At 51.1% G+C, this 20,767-nt stretch overlaps 1 protein-coding gene across 1 annotated transcript in view; it reads right to left on the reverse strand.

The window, feature by feature from the left end:
* The window catches only part of LOC128274446 (RNA-binding protein Musashi homolog 1), a 62,270-nt gene extending 51,107 nt beyond the window's left edge, over positions 1-11,163 (reverse strand). Inside the window, exon 1 of the mRNA XM_053012656.1 lies at positions 11,066-11,163. Within this exon, the coding sequence (XP_052868616.1) occupies positions 11,066-11,163 (98 nt within the window). The remainder of the gene's footprint in view (positions 1-11,065) is intronic.
* Between the last annotated feature and the right edge of the window lie 9,604 nt (positions 11,164-20,767).

Below are 20,767 nucleotides of genomic sequence, written 5' to 3' on the forward strand. Positions count from 1 at the left end.
GCCATCCGAATAGCATTGCCGGTCGTCCCGAATACAAGAACGACACACAGAAAGAGCCTCGTTCTCGTTGTGTGTGAACATCCGAAATGTGAGCCTAAAATAAACAAAATCCCCAACGAAACCGGACCAGCGGCACGACGGAGTCGGTCGGCTTTATAGTGTTCCATCAACTTCCCAGATGATGTCGTTCTTCGTCGGCCACCCTGGGGGGGTTCGTGTCTTGCACGCTGTCCGAGTCGCTTCCCGGTGCCCTTCCCAGGCCCGCCCGCCCCGCCCCGCCAGTGTATATCCGATCGGTTGTTGCTCTTTTCGTTGTTTCCATTCCGTTGATGTAGCTGAGGCTGCTGGGAGGCCGGTTAGGGAAGGCCACCCCACGAGGAGAAGGTGGCGGCAGCAGAGGCCAATCATCAATTAGACCTTCAACCCGTGAAGCCTGCACCACACACACAGACAACAGAGCGGGGGGAAAACCACGAGACGTCAACCTTCTGCCACAACGGACAATGCGGTCTCAGCGGTACTTCCAGTGAGAGAGTGAGAGGAACTGAACGATGTCTAACGTGGCGTGAAGAAACGGAATCGCGAGTCCGTTCTGTGTCTCTACCTCGCTTAACTACCTCTTGCGCAACTCCGCAACTACAATGTTGGAGGCTCTGAAGACCCGAAGCCAAGGCAAGATCCGGTCAGACACGGTCAATACCGGACTTCCCATCAATCGCCGCTTCCGGAAGATCTTCCGATCTAGGGACGAGTGTATGGTACAAAACCGGATCAGATAACAGAGGTAGCAGCAACCGGACCAATCTCATATGTCGACCTTGAAAACAAGACCCGGAGCGGAGCCTGAAAAATCAAGTTTTGTAGAAATGTCGGACCAACACGCTGCTGGGACCCACAGACACACACACACACGAGAGCGTATCCGGATCGGTCCGGAATGGTCGCACGGGGCCATCGACGGCCACAGATGATCGTCGTGAAAAACACTGTTATTAGCGCCACAGATTTGAGGTACGAAATTAAACCGGGCATCTCTCTCTCGCGCCGTTGGAGTTGGATATTCCCAGAGCCGAAGAGGGATGCCGCCGCTGGGGGATCGGGTCGTGAAAGAGTTCACAGCACGTACGGTTGTGACAGCTGCTGCAGGGGGGGTTGTTGTACCGTGGCGAGGTAATGCAATGCCATTAAAAGGTACGAAAGGCAACATTGCACTCGGCGGCCAGCGGCAGAGAACCAGAGAAGAAAGGGCGTCGAGAAGTGTCTCGAGGTGTTGGTTTGGTCAGTAACCGAACGATGTGGCTGGAACGGTGGGCTCCAACCACACAAAGACACACCCGAACAAGCGCTTGGACTTCCTCCTGGAGCTCCAGCGGGTGGACAGAGAGCCCATGCGGCGGTCTGGGAATATCTGGGAACGGGCTCTCCACGGCCGAGCCGAGCGTCGTTCTTTTATGTTTCCAGCGTAGCATATTTCCAGAGCATATTATGCACACACAATACTTGCGTCACGAAAGAGGTCCAGAGCGGTAGAGTCGTGGAGAACACTGAACTTTGCAGAGCCTCCCCGGTGGTGGTCATCGGCTTCAGAAAGGCTTCAGCAAACACACTGTTGTGGAGTTGCGCTGTGATGGTGTTAGAGAAGTCCGTGGAGCCGTCTCATCCACCCCATTCCATTATGATCAAGCGCTGATGATGATGCTGCCGCCGCCGCCGCCGATGACCGGCGATGATGGTGGTGATACTGACGGTTGAAGTGGACCATGAAGAATGACCCCTCCCGTGTCAGCTTCCACCGCGTCCTGCGCCCCGAACTTCATGCGCTTCGCGAGGGCATGATTATGCTGCTTCCAGAGTGTTCCTGAACGGCGTCCAGCAGCATAGGAGAACCGGACAGCCACCATTTGAGATATTTTTCTATTTATTGTTATTATTTTTATTTTTCTCTCTCGTTCTCTACACACACACAGGCCACTGCATCGCTAGAGCCAGACCACCTTCTTCCCGAGTCCAACGTTCTATCGCAAGGTTTTAGATTGGTCTCTGTCGAGGTCGGGTCTGGTCTGGGCTGTGTGGTCTCCTCTCCACTACGGTTTATTGTGTGCCCTCCCCGTTTTGGGCCTTCCACCAACTCGCAGGTATCGCCGCCCTCTACGACCCTAGCAGGTCTGTCTCTCACGCTACGGCGTCACCCTGAAACCGGAGCCCTGGCGGGCCCGGATCTCTGGCCTGCCACAAAACCTAACCTACCAGCGGGCAGGTTGGCGGTTTACGTATTTTGTTTCACTGCCGCTTTTCACGAACGCGGTACACCGTCGTACGTGTGTCGGCGACTCGCTTCCTAGCGGCTCCCGTAGGCCACCAGGTTTCAAAGCACGCCAGAACAAATTCATTAGTTTGTGTTCGGTCAGTCGAATGTGTGTCGCCCGCCCCCTCACGATCGCCTGTGGTCTCGGGAAACTACATGAAGTAGCAGCACACGGCACGGGAACAGCCAGAGCCAGAGAGAGAGCTCACTGACCATTTCCGGGGCCGCCCGGGTGGACGAGTGAAAAATAGAAACCCCAATCATTAACTGCAACAGCAGACTCGCAGCGCGCGTGGTTGCAATGTGGACGTCCAGTCTTCCGGGTATCCCCACAGCAGGATTGCAGCCGATGATCTATCGTCCCGGTGGGACTCGTTTGCAGTTCCATATTCATTAGCCTCTCAATGTAGTCAAAATTAAGGCGGTGCTGCGCGAGTACGAATTTAATATGCTAGTGCCGGTGCCGGTGTCTATAGAGTGGTCAAATCGCTGAACTTTCTTCAAACAAAACTCCACTCGGTGTAGCCGTGTGGAACGCGATGCTTCGAAAATAAAAACAAATTCACTGTTCAAGACCGCAGCGCCGGCGTGGCGTAACCACACCACCACAGAGCAATCCCATCATCATCATCTACCGCTCAGTCGGAGATCATCGACAAAGTGGGAAATGGCGCAAAAACCATTCGTAAACCGCTTGAGAAACAATGATGTCTTCCTCATCTATTACTTTGGCGTGTTGCGATCGATCGCTCATCGATCGAGAGCGAGTTTTCTCTTCCTTTCTGGCGCAAGAAAAACTCTTGGGAGGCGAGAGATACCTCTTGGGAGGGCGCGAGTCGAGCCCTCCAGATCACACCCTGTGGACACCTCCCTCATTCGGTGGGTCGTCGGTGGGACTTGAATTGCGCAGCACACGAAACGATTATCGATCCGAACACGTTGTGCACGTTCGACATCGTGTTTTCGGGATTGGAACATTCCGGAATCGACACAAGTTTGACATAAAAACCGGGACCAACGGGACTTTTACGGGACGGGATACCCTGCCAAGAACCTTTTGGAACCGGGGCACATTCCTCTCGCAGACTTGTGGCCGCAACAACAAAAAAACAGTACACCATCGTCGTACACTCTTGTGTCAACCATTTTTTGGCCCGCGTTTTTGGAACTCCGGAGCTTGCTGTGCGTGTTGTTGGCGGCGTTAGTAGTCGCATAAATCAAGATCCCAAGGCTCTGGGGGGGCCAATCCGGTCACCGGCACAAACTTTGGTCGCGAGCGGTATAATTACATTCGGCCAAACTTTACGACCAGCTCCGTCTAATAAAAAAAACAAACTTCGGTGGCTCAGCGCGGTCCCGGATGTTGCTGTGTTGCTAATTCGTGTGGAGTTAAGAATCGTTTCAAGTGGCTCCATATTCACAGCGGGCTCCGCCTGATGTTGGAACCCGGCTGGACCCGGGTGTCTAGGGCCCAAAGTCACCCAAAGGAATCGATTTCGGAGTCCGAGAGGCAAAGTTCTACGGGGCTCCAGTTCAAGTCACTCACCGTATCCGCCGGGTCTCGAGCCGAAGTCTAACGTATTGTCCAAATTTCGAATCACACGTATCGGTGAAGAAGCCATCAGGACGATGACGACTGCCGGGGGCTCAGGAGCTTAGCAAGAAAAACGAAGCCCATAACGATGAAGCAAACGAGTTCTTGGGCCCGAAGGTGGCTGCGCTAGGCGGCGGCGGGGCGATGGCTCAGCAAAATGCTAACAAGCTCTCTTACCGTGCCCCGCGTCCCCTGCGGCCACCGAACGGCCAAGAGTGACCTCGCTCTTGGGCCGCCGGAGCAGCAGTTGCGCAAAGTTCACAAACCCCCCGCTCGTTGGGCTCACTTTTACTGCCCCCCCCCCGCGGAGCCGCTACCGGCCAATAAAAAGCAACAAATGGCCAACTCTTGGTTGGTGTGCGTGAACGACACCTCCGGATAAGCGCCAGGACCCAGAATTGCGCGTAGTCGTAGTAAAATAATCGATCGTAGTACTATATCGTATTAGCATTAAGCGTAAGAGACCCCTATACACGACACGGGGTGTCTCCACCGCCGTTCTGGCAGCTGCGACTCCGGCAGTCCTCCGTGCGTGCCTGTGTGTGTGAGTGCATTCAGCAGATTTTGCAGGGATTTGTACAAAACTGGTTTATGGCTGGCCGGAGAGAATAATAAAATTAACATAAGCCGACCGACCCACCGGCCGCGCCGAAGGCTCGCTCTCTCACCGCCAAGGTGTGTGTATGGAAGAGGACGGCACGGCACGGCAGGAGCACCCTGCGCCGCGCTGCGCTGCGCTACGCTGCGGTTGCTAGTAAACAAAACTTTTCTAGCAGCTGAGGGACGGGCGATACCGCAGCCGGCAGGCAGGCAAGCAGGTCGTTGATATTAGGTTCGCGCAATACGAGGCGTGATGTAGGGACCACCACCCTGTCGAGCGCGATACCACGTGTCTCTAGAGAGGGCAGCACTCCTGGGTCGACGGCGCATTTAGTGAGCGTTTAGTGCCACACATTGAAACTTTGGCACATCCTGGAACCTTATCATCTCAAGTTATGTGACGCGCTTCCAGTCGATTGTTAAAAAGGACGACTTTTCAACAACCAAATCGTGGATTGTCTGGTGCACAAAAAGGTGCGATCTATTAAACTTATATTATCTGAACCTCCTACTACTGTTCCCAGAGCCTAGTCACTCGCTGGCGCCACAAAAACGTGACTAGAAATCGCTGTTTGGCTCTCGCTCGCGCTGCAGGCAACCCTACGCTCAGTCCCTACCACCATCCCCTATATCTGTAGGCCCGCTGCGGTTCGGATATTCAACCCCTTAACAGCGGCGCGGCGTGCTGAGGTTTCGCGCGCGCGAACGGAGCGCGATTCCGTTGATTATTATCCCCGTAGATCCGAGAGCGAAGCGAGAGGTTGCTGGAGGACGCCAGCAGCGTCTGAGGCGCGTATGTAAAAACCGAGCACCGCGGGCACAAGCGGAAATGAGCAATGCCACTACGCTCGCTGCCGCAACTCTTGAGCACGCGTACCAAGAAATCTGCCTTGCCTACCCGTGAACCTCTTGCCAATTTTCTGATTTTCTTCGTTCCGAGGCGTCCTATACAGGTTCCTTCTACTACATCCCTTACCTGAAACCCAAAAAAGCGAAGACATTTGTATAGACTCCCTCCAGCGGACAGACAACTTTCCGGACATAATTCTCGACCTTCGCGTCGCGGTTTACCTGCGAGAGGAGCACCTTCAACAACCATCGGTCGTTAAATACTTTTCGTCCAGCTACGCTACGCGTATTCAGAGCGGATCTTCGGGCAAGGTCAAGCGACAGACTCCGCCGGCAGCCGGGGTCCGGTGTCCAATAATTGCAGCGGTCTCTGTTACTTTCGAAACACAAAAGTGCACACACTACCTGTCGCAGCATCAGCAAAGAGCGAAGGTTGCTGCGCCCAAGCGCAGGCAGGGTAGAGAACACTCTGTGGGCTCTGGTGGGCTGTGGTGCCCTTGACCGAAAGCAATTCGGTGGAAATTTGCAACCATCGCAGCAACCCTCGTCTAGCTCTTTTACCTGTTTTTTGCTTCCCAGCAGCAACGCTACCGCAACGATTCGCGTTTCGGTTTACACGGTAGGATTCCGGGGTTCGGTCGCCGTGTCAAGTAGCAAAATTCACTCTCCAATTCTTCACAGACCCCCCCTAATGGCACAACAATGCCAAACTTAGTTAGCCACGCTTAATTGTGGTGGTGGTGGTGTTCTTAGTGGCTCGCCAAGAGTGCCCCGGAGACCCGGAGAAGTGTGCTCACAGTTTAGGCGGGCGATGCAAAACAACTCCCTTGTTGGGTCGTCGGTCGCAGGAGCGCACTCTAATCCTTGGCTACCGCACACGATACCGCGGTAATTTGATTGCCTTCAGCGTAATTATCCGGGTTAATGAGTTGAATTTTGTCGCCTGCGACCGGTTGGTTGTTTTTTCGGAAGGATTTTGATCCCGGCCGTGACCGAGAGAAAAGCCGCCGCCTCGAGTTTGGTGGACTGAATTAAATTCCACTTCATCGCAGGTTACTAGGATGCGTTGTTAGGCAAGTCTACCACCAGTCTGTCTGCGCCATTAAGAGGAAATCGTTTCCATTTTTTCTCACGCAGCTTCAAAGTGTAGTCTCTCTCGGTTTGCCTGCGGTTCGTGGAACAGGATCGCCTTGAGACGACCGCGACACGCTGTGACCCAAATTAAGTTAGCTAACAGTGAAGCACCAGCAGCTGACCACGTGTGGTGACCTTCGCCGAGTGCGGATTTATTTTCCGGTGCGGGTTTTTTCGGAGAAACCAAACATAAAATCGCAGACGGATCATGAGTCTCTGTGTGAGGGCGAATCCTTCTCATCGCGGGCATTAACTTAAGAAAAGCGAAGTTCACAAAAGCCGTGCGCCGTTCTTTGTCCACACACACAAGGGGCCCAACCAAGGAGGATCCCACGGTGTTCACCACACACACACACATACACATTATGAGCACGAATAAGAAGGTCCAAGGAGACCGCATGGGCTGGCTGGCTGCTAAGCGGATTTACGCTTACCCGAAACCATCCACAATCAGCACACAAAAAAACAAGCTTCTTTGTGAAGTTTTCTTCGGGCTTTCGGGAACGCCCGAGACCACATCTCCACACACCAGCAGGGGTAGAACACAGCTTCGTCGACCTTTGGCGCAGGTTTTTGCCCTTCGAAAGAGCGGCCGCGCACCTTCCTATAGGGTTTCTCGCTGAAACTTCTTGCCGCAGCAGCAGCAGCCCAGGTGAAGGCGAAGCTGACACGGAGTGTGTAAGAAGCATGAAGGTTTTCTTCCTTCGTTTCGGTGTGCGTGTGGTACAATAACTTCCTTTCCGGCCATTGTCGGGGTGGTGTGTGATCGTCGACCCAAGCGACACGGGAAGAGGACCACAACGAAACGGTGTGTGGAGACCAGAAAAACCAGGCGCAACCCCCAACCGAACATTTCTTCACTAGGGGTTATGTTAAAGTTGGCCGCTCTCCACGCTCCACCCGTCTCTCCAGCTCACCAAGTGCGCCAAAGTGAGATGGTTAACGATTGAAGCCCGGCGTTGGAGCGTCGCTGGCGGCAGGGTGTAACTCTGTTTCGGTCCGGTTCGCTGCCTTGGGGGCGCGCTGAAGGCCAGATGGCGGCGATGACAGCGGCCACAGCCCGCTGAGAACGATGGTATGGAAATCAAGAAATTTAATCAACAACCACCATGAACTGGAAACTACTAAAAAAAAGCGACTCCGAAAACCGAACAGGGAGGGTGATGTTTGACACCAGCCACTTCCTTCTGCCATTAGATTAGGACCTCGAACACAACGGCGGCGAACGGCCGCTAGCGGAACTTCCCTGAAGGTGTTGGCCGCGTGCGATGATCGTGCGTCAATGGCACGAAGATGGGCCCCGAGAACGAAGAGTAGTTCTGAAGAAGTCACAAACGAAGCATGGACGACGGGGCAAGGCAACAATCGAAAGATTTGTAGCGGCTGTTTGAGGGGAGATCCCCGGGCCAATCAACCGCCGCTACATGGCTACGCAACATTAACCCACCCCGACGCCGGGTGGACACGCGAAATCAGCGCGTCTTATTACGAGCCCTGCGTCTCCTCGTCTCCGGGACGCGGAACCTTAATGAGAAAACATTTTCGAGATCAATCTGCTGCCTGGTGGCCTCAGAGAGCGCCCGCTCCTCGATAGAGCTCATCGTCGTCGCCGTCGTCGTCGAGGTAATGGATGACGCAGTCAGAAGTGCGGTCTCAGAAGAAGAATCGCAACTCATCATGCCTGTGCTCGGTCCTGTCTGTGTTGTAGCCTCGGCGCGCTCGGCGAACGCAATTTGCAGCTCGTTTAGTTTTATCTCCCAGAGTGTAGTGGCCGGCCGATGGCGCACAGAACGATGAATCGGCAAGAAAAGAAGGCGAACGCCTATCATCTTCAGTCGCCTTCTTAGTTCCACGAGCGCGCGTTCCAACGCTGAAAGTATCATTTGATACAAAAAATCGACACGAAACCTAAAAAAACGGAAAAGGATTGGAGAGCACTATCAACAGCTCAACAGAGCTAAGCTAACGACGAAGCCAGTAGCGTACGGTCGAAGGTACATTAATAATTTTATCGCCCTCTGAACATTAACCGTTGAACGTGGGCCCCGCCGAAATTGGGGTGGCGTGGTCGGAACGGTGCGCGGTCATTCGGACGATCACCTGGAAAGCGGCGTTCGCGAGGAAGTAAACAGGACCGAAACGGGCGCAGATGCATTCCGTGGTAAGGCAGCCGACAGCATGCTGTCACAGTTCCCTGGATGCAGTTGGGTGGCAGATGTTTCCGAGGGCCAACAGTGTGTGTGGCCGACCGTTAAGCGGCGGGGCTTCGTCAAGAAGGAGAACCCCAAAAGGGACACCACCGAAAGGACAGCCGAAACAGACAGCGGGTGAGAAGGTTCCACCATCTGGTCCCGGGTCCCAATCATTGGCAGCAACAGTCTCGATGAAGTTGGCGCAACAAAACGTGTTGTGCGTTGGAAAAAGGGACCACCACCATCCCTGCGCGCTGCCATTAGTTGGCCCACAGCGTGTGGTCCTGCTGAAGTTTTAGGCGAAAATTCTCCGAAAAGCAACGCGAATCCTTGCCGAAGGCGGACTTCATTCAAACACTGCCTTTGGCAAAACTTTCTCTTCCGGAAACGGCGTGTTCGGCCCACCCAGAAAAGAGTGTCCTTTCGAGAAGGTCAGACCCCCGCTGAGAGTGTCAGACACAAAATTATGCAACAAACCATCGCAGCAATTGCCTTCATTCCAACCAACGCCGATTCGAACCGATTTCTAAGTGCTTTGGCCATCAGGAGCCATTTTGTCGGAGCGAATGACATCCGTAGAAGAAAATGGCCACCGCGCGCGTAATGGCGTAACAACGCCTTTAATCGATTTGGCACCGACAGAAGAAAAATGCTGCGCTGTCGGCGGTCGGTGTCGTGCGATCTCTTGCCACATCTCAATCGACGGTAATGCGCTATTGGCTGGGGGGAACACACCAAGGACACGCCGATGATGTCGGTGTCGGATTGAAAATCGCCAAACAGCGGTGATGGTATCACGGTCTTGAGACGTCGTCATCTCATTTTAGGTGGCTGTGTCTCGGTGCCAGAGACGCCGGTGGAAAGTGTACTGTCCCCCCGGGGCAACCGCAGAGCCCGCCCGAGGTGTGAAAATGCATTTACCTGCAGCAAGGACATTCCTTCGCAATGCAATCCAATTAGCACAGCAAAAGTAGTTATTAGCCATCGCGCGCGACCTTATTAACATGCGCCCGACCTTTTTTTGTCGTAAGCGGGTCAAGAAGTAAAAAAAAAATCAAAGCAAACTGCAATCTGCACGCTGCTGCAGTTTCCAAATCATATTCCTTTGCTCTCTCGTTCGGCCCGGAACCGTCCTCGGCTGTAAGGACTTCCTCTCGGAACTCGAGCTGCTGCTGCTAATTGGGTAAAGACGACGACGACGACGACGGAAAAAAATAGGGTATCTATACAGCCGCAGACGGCAAGCGAAATTAACTTTGCCCGTTACATGGCGCACGTTCCATGAGAAATGCAACCGCAACCACAACCGCCCCTTCCCAACCCCCCGGGGGCGGTGCAAAAGTTCCGTCGTTTTAAATCATAAGTTTTGCATATCTGAAAAAACTACGCCAACAAGTACTGCCGCCACCGCCGACAACGAATCAGCAAACATTTCTAACAATCATCTAACAAGTAGTAAGTAGTGAGGCGAGCGTTGGCCGTTCGAGCGAAGGGGAATAATAGTAAATAATAAAAGAGGAACCCCCGGGGAAAAACAGAAAGGTAAACCACGATCAGCGCATAATGTTGAGCATAATGTTCGGACAACGTGGTGGGATGGACGGTGATGATGCTGCTGCTGCTGGTGGCGCTGAGATTTTGCACAGCGAGCCAGTGTGGGAGAGGCGTCGTCGTGATGGATCATTATTCATGTTTTCATGCTCAAGATAAACGGTGTGTGCTATCTCAGCGTCAACAACAAAAGCTCCCCCGCTTCATCGCAATCTAGAGCATCGTCCCGGTCGAAAGCGGAAATGCCGCGAGCATCGCCACGCCACCAACAATGGGTCAGTACACCGAAAGAAAATGCAAAAACTTGCAAAAACTTTGCGCGAAGAAGTACAGAAACCGATAACAACACAATCAGGTTGCACAATCGAAAGCAGCTAAGAGAGAGGGGGCGGATTAGTTAGAACGGTTCAAGAAATATATAAAAGCAAAGTGTGGTTAAAAATTGCAAACGGTATTTGATTTAGTACACACACGTAAACAAATGGGGATGAAATATGGTGCAATAGAAAGCAAAAGTAAGTGCTCTTCTGGGTTAGTTCCGCGTTTGTTTTGGTTTAATTTGCTACTTGTACGAGGACAGCACAACGAAGAGCACACGGGACGCACGCACTCTGTGGGAGTTAGTAGTAAGTAGATTAGTGGAGGATGTAGACTAAGGTCAGAGTGCCGTAGCATCGGTCACCCTCCTGTTGACGAAAAAACTTTACAAAACACAGGCGCGCGGAAAGAAACAAAAAAACACAGGCAGATCGTGCCGGCGTCCGGAGTCGAAAAGGTGGAAACAAAAACAGGACGAAAAACAAAAACTGTGAAATGCGTTTTGAGAATTATGTCACAAACCTTATGTTCTGAACGGGAACCGCGGTCGCACCCTGTATCGGTGGAGGCACATTGTATGGAAACATTTTGGCAGACATGGTAGGACTTTCAAACAGCATTTTTCGTTGCCGTGGGGCGGCGCGCTACTCGGTCGATCGCTGCTGAGGCTGGCTGGCTGCTGGGGCTGTGGTGGTGTTGTCTCCCCGGTCTGCTCTGGTCCGGTCCGGTCGGCCCCCTGTCGGATTGGCCGGCTTCACAGCAGAGCTCCTTTTACTTTTCCGGATGCAATTTTCCACTGCGCGCACACACAGTCACACACAATCACACTCGCTCGCTCTCGCTCTTTCTCGCTCTTTCTCGCTCGCTCGCTCGCTCTCTGACTACTATTGGTGAAGCGGAACGGTTTGGTTTTAGTACTACAAAGGTACTACACACAGCACCCACCGCGTGGACACACCGTGTACAGAGAGAGAGGAGGGACCAGATACTAGAGTTAGAGGATACTTTCTGCTCTACGTTTTGATGGTACTTGAGGTGCTATTTTTTTTGCTGTTGATGAGGGGGTTTGTTTTAGTTGGGCTCCTTGCCTTTTTGTTTTAATAAAACGCTAATAATGATAGCACACAGCAGCACTACTTGGTTTTGGTTTGCGCGCTCTTGCACCGGATTTACTGTTTACTCAATTCAAAATGCACACTACTGAGAGCACGGTAATATACGGTAATCTCGATGCCTTTTGTTTTGCAAGAAAACACACAACCAAAGAAATAATAATGGAAAACAAATTAATAACAACGCATGTTTAGACAGAGTCGTGGGTAATATACAGTAAATATGGTAGAGTATATATATGCAGAGAGCTATATTAATAGAAACGCAGTTCATTAACTACACACTAAGTAGTACACTATTACGGTATGCATATACACATGTAAAGAGAAAACGACTCGCGTTTGTTTATATATATATAGATGGGAGATTGCTGATGCTGGTTGCTTTTGTACGGTTTTTTGGTCACTAGTGCGGTTGGTGGCTAGTGGTGGTGGTGATATTTGGTGGTGGTTCTGCGCTTTCCCCTATAGGAAATCACTAAGGATACGAGACAGAGAGAGAGAATCAGTAACCCGCTAGAGGTTAGGTTGTTGGTAGTAGCTAACACAAGAGAATGGGGAGTAGTTACAACACAGTGTCGTCGTGTGGAGTGGCGAAAGTACTCTATACAGGATGGCGATTCGGTGAGTATGATATGCCGCCAAATTCGGTCGATTTACAAGATCCACTTTGCTACTCGCTAACTAACACCTTTGACATGTCGTCAGCTTCCGCTACGTTCCGTTCCGTTCAATTGGCAATCTATTGGTTTTGGTTTTCAGACGCGCACACACACACGTTATGTTACTTAAATAATAATGTCCGACGTTGCATAAGAGATAAGAGAAATTAAAATTGATAGAACATAATGAACATAAACTGCATTAAACTGCACAAGCACATCATCGGTGACGGTTCATGTTGATGGTAAGTTTTTAGTAAGTACAGAGCTACACCAAAGCAAAAGACAGCAACAAAGCAAACAAACATACAAACTAGAGCAACCGTCAGCACAAAACACAGAGAGAGATACCTTCCTAAGATACTAATGGGGGTTCGATGGATGCTTAAACGCTATGCTATGCTAACCGCGTCCGGCTAACCCTTGCTGCTGCCTACTCTATTCGCTCTAGTAGTGCCTGTACTAATGGTGTCCCACGCTGCTAATAAATAATTACATTACAGAGAGGGGCCGATCCATCAGTCGATCGATCAATAAGCGAAAACTAGAGTACCTTCCATCGCCGCTGCGCCGTATACTGGTTTCGTTTTTTTTTTTTTTTTTTTTTTCTATGCGCATGAGGTTCTTTGTAGGTGAAGAACAAGTAACATAAAAAAATGAAGAGTTAGAAAACACCCAAAATGACATCACATATCTACTACTGTTCCAAGTGGAGGGCGCAAGAAAGAGAGCGAGACAGCGAGAGTGATAAGAAGGTTCTACTTTTGCTATTGTTTTAAGGCAATGCGTATTATTGAAGATAGTACGTTCTATAAACAAAAAATCAGGACTAAAATCAGGGCTGCAGATTTTGTTTCGGAATATCGCTCCGAACGAAGCTTGCTGCGCGCAGTAAAGACAGTAACAAACGGGGGTTTTAGGGGGTTGACACTACGCCATGGTGATGCGTAGCAAAGCACATTGGTATTTATTCAATTTTTGGTACGGTTGAATGGTTTACATAATATGCCACTCGTTTGTAACAAGCGAAGTATTAAACAAAAGCAGATCACCTCAGTTAACCACCCTCTGCGGGTTGGGAAGTTGGCAAAATTGATCACCCAAAGCAAGCAAAGTAATCCCTACGGACAGTCGGTCATTGAAATACCTTTTTTGACGGGCATCCAAGGAGCCCCTTTTTCCCCAGTAGTTGCTGTCTGCTTCTTTTTGACATTTGAACATTGGTCAGTAAGTGATGCGGATGTGTTAAGTAAAACGGTGGTCACGCGCGCCTCTAGCTAACTTAGTATCACCCACCTTTCGCAGCACCAAGGTACAGGATCTCATTTTGTGCACGTCACATTTCAGTGTTGTTATTCGCCTAATTTCTTCACCTGGTTTTCTTAAGACTAATGTGCGTCATACACTATCACAGCATGTCGTATTATCGTGTGTATCTATCCTTTGCATTTTATTTAATCTTTGAATTTGAGACTCGCGAGAAGCTGCGACATTGTTTCAATGTCCTGTGCGCAAATGAAAGCATAAATGAAAGAAGATACCAGGCATTGAATAAGGTTAAATAAGTAAAGATTAAATTACGTAGACGAATAACGTTGCGTGTGAAACCGAACTTCTTTGCCACCTTTGATTACACCTTTTTTCCATTTTCAATCAGATACTAATTACTTTGGGATCGAACTTAGAGCACCGAAAGAAACGAGAAGATGATGTCCATGTTCAAAAAGCTGCACAAATCAGGAATTCGAGTTTAATCAAGCAGAGCAAGGGACTTGCGCACTGCTGCCGAAAGCGAAATTAGAATCAATCCCGCGGGACGCGCCCTTGCAACGCGCTACCTGGAATTTGATTTAGTCAATGCGAGTCGCTCCAACACCGCGAGCGAGAAACCAACAACAAATCCCTAATCCATAAGTCCACTCCGAGAAAGGGCCGATAGAATGTTCATAAAATTGTTATTACACTCTCTCCGCTCCGTGCAGACGGACCAAGTTTAATGGAATTCCTGTCCACCGATCGCCCGGGACAATCCTCCCCGGGTGCAGTGAAAGTACCCGGTAGTGTACAAATTAATTCTGCGCCGTAATCATTAAAACTTCTCCCCGAGTGAGGCCGGGGCCAATCTTCATCAACACCTTTTTTGCTCGTCTATTTTTTTGCTTCTGCCAGAAGGGTCAAAGTGGGCCTAGAAAGGGAGGGAAAAAACCCTGTACCTTTGGCCTCTGCCTATGTCCTGGGGCCCGGTCCTCCTGGCGCTGCGAAGGAAGGAGCCTACGTTCCGGAGGTAATTCTCGGTGCCTTCGGAACTTCGGAACGGCAAACCCCGGACCTGTACACGTCAATTAGACATAATTTGAACGAAATTAACCATACTCCATCGTGGAAAGGAACAGTGCGAGAAAAAAAACAATCAACTTTCCACGGAGAAAACCAGTGGCCGGTGGTGAGGGGAAAAAGAAGCACACAAACTTTACACAATCGTGTCGCACTTGAACTTATTGGACACTAAAGGGCGAGGACAGGGTTTTGCTAGGGCTAGGGCCAAGTGGTGATGCAATCGTAAAACGACCCCGGATTGCGCGCAGACAGCCGCACGGACCAGTTGGCATTAAAATTCTATTATTATTTTTTATTCTCATCCTTACAGCTTCCGGCCGAACGAACCACCGCAGCCACCGGGAGCAGCGGATATAAAGCGGACTCACGCTTCGTCCTTTCGATCGATTGCGCTTCGTGCTGGTGGTGGTTGGTGGGTTCGGTTCTAGAGATCCGCCGCCGTTATTGCAATAATCCTACCACTTCCGAGAATGTTCGCAGCAGCAACAGGAGCAACTTTTGCGGAATTGGAAAAGTTTTTTTTTGCGTTTTTCGACCCATTATAGGTATAGCCACAGCAACAACGCAACGGCTGCGGTTTCCTTGGGGGGGGGCACCATTCGGTGGGCGCTTCTGCTAGATCCGGGGATCGATTAAAGTAAGCCGATCTCCGAAAGCAGCCCCCAAAAGATGGCATCTTTCTCCTCCTGGGCGCATTAATTTGTTCCCGGCGGTCGGTCGGTCCGCCGGAGACAAAAAATAGGCAAATAAAAGGAATTTATTGAAGGGAATAGGAAACGGACGCGTAATTAAGATACGCGCGCCGCCGCCACCGTTTGTTCAGCTTAGTTTCCGGGAAATTGCCTTTTAATCAAAACTTTGGCCTAGAGCGGCGCTACCTGTTTCGAAACATGATCGAAGGAAACGGAAACCGCCATTCCTTGATTTAAGGACCTTAACCTTTCACCTTTTTCGGGATGAATGAAACGACCCGGCTTCAGAGGGGAGCATCAGAGCCAATGTTTCCTGTTCGGAAGTAAACAATATTGCGTCGTTTACAGGCGTTTTAAAACTATGATAGTCTCCTCATAAATATTAACACCGTATTATGCCGGAAAAAAAACCAACCAACCAAGCGTGGAAGTGTCAATGAACGTGTTTCTGTACCTCTACGAATTCTGTCACTTTCTCGTCTCCGGCCAGCATAGCGAGAGGGGGACGCTTACAGTTGAAAGCATAAACAATGGAGCCACGCACCCCACACACACACCGAATACCCCATCACACGGCTGTCGGTTCCAGCATGGTCTCGGTGGTGTGGTTTGTCTTTGTCCGATAGAAGTTCCTCGATCTGCCGCCGCCGTTCAGTTCCCTCCCTGATTTCGCGTCTCTCTCTCGGCATGAGATTATATGCAACGCAGAGTAATGCTACACAAACCCCACGGTTTAATGTGTTCGCGGGCGCACTGGGGCGTTCTGCGTTCTTTGTTCCTGCTTCGTTCTTGCTACTCGCACACACACACACACTGGACTGCTGGGAGAGTTGTTTGGTTGATTACTTTTATGCTCCATCCATCCGCGATTATGATGCTTATTAATGCCTTAATGCGCCAGGAGCTTAGGGGGGCCCTAAGAAATCAGTACCAACAAAGAATCAGCAAAAGCAGTGTTGGTGGTGCCGAACGGGAAAATTCCAAACCCAGACGCCGCTTCTACGCAACACTACGAGATGCGAGAACCGGTGTGTGCGTGTGCCCGTAACCTTGGGTCAGCTGCAGTTCCCTCGAGCGTGGCGGCGGGCTACTCGCGTCGCAAACAGCCGGCCGAGTTGTTGGCCTGTCACGCACACACAGCGGCGCGGCAGTGGCCACGGTACGGAACGACGACGACGCCGCGTTCCAGGGACGCTGACACGGCGCGCGCGCGACGCGATTGCAGCCAACAAACAAAACGCGCCGCCGACGAGACGAGAACAACTATCAAAAAGTGGTCCAGCACACACTCTGTATGAGCGTGCAAAGAAGGCGTCGACGACGAGACGTTGCCATGGTTTTGTTTACGTCGATTATACAAGTTGACAGTTCGAAAGAGATCGAAATGAACGGCGCTCTGCGCTGTGCGTGTGCGACAGAGAAGCACAGGGGTCGGTGAAATAGCGAGAGAGAGAAAGGTGGCCTTCAGCAAATGGCATCGCGCAGCAATAATGCGGCGCGCGCTGGAACGTTCTTGGGTTACAAACTCCCGACCGACGAAATTCAATTAAAAGTTCGGTCAAAACGACGAAATCAAACGTAACGATAATGCTCTTTTAATCGAAGCCGGCCGAATAGACCCAAACTCCAAACGCAGCAACTATGAATGGATAACAACAATCAGAGTGCCACACTTTTCGCCCGCAAACAATGGCCGGTCAGCGGGGATGGCCCAGAAGGAGAAAGTTCTCACGGAAATTCAAATCCCCGTTCGCCCGAGAACGTTGCATATGCAAACGCCACAACACCACACGAATGGGATGCGAAGAGGAACCACCGCGACCGCGGCCCCCGGATTCCCGGAAGCGGTTTCCGATAGCGATTTGCGATGATTTATGCTCCGCTTCGGGTCGGCAAGAACAAAAATAAAACAACAAATCAATTAAAAATAATGCCCTTTTCATTTTGCAGAACTGCCAACAGAACTAAATGGCCGAATGGTGTGTGCATTCATAATGGGACGGCCCCCAAGTGTCGGTTTCAAGTACCACCCCCCCTAGGAGGCTCTTTCTTAAAACGTTTTTCAAGTTCTTGCCGAGCCACAAGAGCCCCCATAGCTTGCCGCGTGCTTATTTTTCACTTACTTAGCAGACGACGCGCTTTGCATGTGTGTTCCCCGCTTGCTTCTTTTCTTGTCAAGTGAAAGTGTTTACAACCCGCCATCAGCCACTCTAAACGGTTCCGTGCACGCGAAGAACTCCGGCACGAACAAACACACACACACACGCAGACGTTCCGCGTTGCGTTGCGCTCTCCGGCTCCGACGTGTTTCCGGAAATGGCTGGAGCGACCCCAGCCATCGATTAATTAAAATTCTGTACCCGTCTCCACGTTCGACGGTGCTGCGTCGCACGTTTTGCATGCAACCCCATCACTTCTTCCCACCCGCGGTCGTGTCGTGTTGTTGTTGCCGCCGCCGGGAGAGTAGTGTACATGCGATGCGCGGAAAGAATTTATAATTCAATTCTTCTAACCCGAACACCCCTCACCGGGAGCGTGTCAAGCGTGCGCTAAAAAAATGGTAAATTGTTCCTGGCCTGGGTCAGACATAAATGCGCTCAGTTTTTGTCGCCCAAAGTTGAGCGAAAGTTCCACACACACACAAAGTGCCAAAAAGCGGCCAACATTTCGCCGCACCGCAATCATAACTCATTCGATATTCATTACTTTTCGCGAGCGATGCATCGTCGGGATCCCCCAGGCGTGGGTTGCATGTGGAAAGCCTATAAAAATGGAACAAAAATCACGGTCAGTAAGTGACGGCGCTGGTGGACAATTTGCTCGGCGTTTTTGGCCAATGCAGAACATACTCCACGCAAACATTTTGAGTACCACCACCATCGGGGCCGCACTAAAGTGGCCAAGCTCATTAATTAACATTCGCGACATCTGGTTAAAACGATGACGTTGCACGCGCTGAAACGATCCGGGGGGGGGATGGCATGGAAATGAGAAGGAACCCCACTTGGTTATGCTGCGGAGCGAGGGCGGACTGGTGGTCCATTGGCCAGCCCAGTGTGGTTCGCTCGTCTCGCTTCGTTCGTTTCGTTCTGGGGCGGCTTAATCATTCCGAGCAGGAACACAAAGCCAACCCGACCGACCGGCTCCACATACACATCATCCTGGACACGGGGGGCCTTTTCGCCTGGTCTGGTGTGTGGTGGACACATTATTTATAGGTCGTCTGTGTTTATTTTAATGATGATGATGATGCCGCTGCTGCTGATGACTGAAGATGGCTCTCCGCGCGCGGGTGCGAGGACGAGGTGTTCCGCATCCGCACTTCCGGTTCCGCCGTAAATGTCAAGCGACACACACACCGGCGAAAGACAGCAGCTTACAACGCAGCTGCTTTTTGTTTTCTCTCATTTCGGTCGGTCGGTTCCCTCTTTGCTCGTTCGCTTTCGATACGTTTCTTTGCCCATTACAAACCCCAGAGTTTTTGTGCCGTTTTTAACAAAGGATTCGTTTTCTCCCCCCTCCAATCGGTCGCATAGCTCCATTCATTCACGCGGTGGTCACAGCAATCGGCCCATATTCAGCGGACCGTTTTCTCATTCCGACAGCAACGAATGGCGATATGTTCTGGAAAACGGAAAATTCTGCCGTTACTGTGGTAACTTGATGTTGTGTAATTTGCGCTGCATCTGTATGCATGGCCTACATTGGTTTGGCCTACGAAAAATGCGAATGCTCATACAAAAACTACTGAGACACAACATAGAATTATGCAGATGATGCTCAGGGGCGTGCCAAATGAAAATGCCAAATGTTGGCAACTCCCACAGCGATACGCGTGTGGCCTTTCATCTCACCAAGAAGAGAAAGCATGGCACGACGCGGTGGCAGAAAGAAAAAACTGAAGAGGCCACTTAAGAATTTTTATCGTTCTTGTGCTTGCGCCACTGCTTACAGTTGGCTTTTTCCTCTGTGTGTGTGCGGATTCCATTAACACTTCTTTAACCATCCCCGACCCGACCGCCGAGAACCCGAAGTGACTCCGGGGCCTTTCCCTTACCCACTCTCGGTTGTCATGTAACATGCGCATCGTTCGCCGCGGCGTGGAAATTGCACGGACAACAACAAAAACCGAGGCAAGTTCTGCGCTCGTCAGCAGCGACGTCATTCGGTGGATCCAAAACAAACCCCCCAGAAACCGCCTACTGAGAGTGCTGCTCCGTTTCTAGCGAAGGTTTCGTTTGTTTCGTCCGCAGCCAAAGAATGTTACGCACTTTGCAGACGCGTACAACACACGCACAGGCATGGAAAACGCACATTGCATGCCGGTGAAAATGCGAGAAGCTCGAAGTTCTCATCGCTCATTTTCCGCGATTCGAAGAGCGAGCAGATTTTCTCACCATTTTCCCCGGAGCCTGTCCGGAGCGGCTCTGGAAACGTATGCTGCAACCATTCCGCCCTGTCTCCTGCACACACACACATACATAATTGTCGCCCGCCCCCACAGCGAAGCTTTTCTCTGGCTCTCGCGCACAGCATCGGTGCGCGCGCGAGATGATTCTCTTCTCTGTGTGCTCCCATTTACTGCGTGTGTCTCTCTGTTTACAAGCGTTTCTATGCTCGCACAGTATATCCCACCCACCCGATGACCCCTCTCCCACCCAACGGCGGTGTCCTGCATATGCTGCAGTCCTCTGCCTGCCCTGCGCTGCGGCAACACTCTCGCACAACGCCGAGTTTGCAAGACGCCCGTTATGCTGCTGTGTGCATGCTGCTGGCCATTCTTCTCTCAACACGACGCTCACGCAATCTTCGACGGATAATTCGCGTTTTCAACTGTGAATGGGCGCACTAATCCGATCCGCCATCGTCGCGTTTCGAAACCTGCAATCAAATCAGAGCGCTCCGATAGAGAGAGAAGCTCCTCCGGAGACTGAGTTGTGGATGCGTTTTCCACTCCTTTGACTGCGAGAAAAACAACACTTTAGAAAAGCTAGTGCCCGCCAGTCAGCACTGCACACACACACGCGCGAGTAACTTTATCGTCCGATTGTCCGGTCGGACGACAAAGAGTTAGCACACGAGGGGATTGAAAGTGCAGCTCATGGCGCGGCGATAGTTTCCAGAAGTCCGGCAGAAATTCTTCACCCAGCCTCCTATTGATCAGAGCAAGCCGTGTGCATCGGTAGCGATGGTTCGACAAAATGGGGATAAAGGACGTTGCAATGGTAAAACTGTGCTCTCCTTCTGTTGGGTGTTGCTTTGAACAAGAATGGTTTTCACATCGTTCTTTCATCGTTTCTTTCGGTACCTTCTTTCGAATGCGCTTGTCTCGTTGTTGGGGCTTATTTTTCGTGGACTCTTCTTCGCCGTTTCTCGTCGGATCGTCTCCTTTCGATGAGTTTCGTAGCCTTTACCTGAATA

Source organism: Anopheles cruzii, chromosome 3, assembly GCF_943734635.1.
Source record: "Anopheles cruzii chromosome 3, idAnoCruzAS_RS32_06, whole genome shotgun sequence".
NCBI lineage: Eukaryota > Metazoa > Arthropoda > Insecta > Diptera > Culicidae > Anopheles > Anopheles cruzii.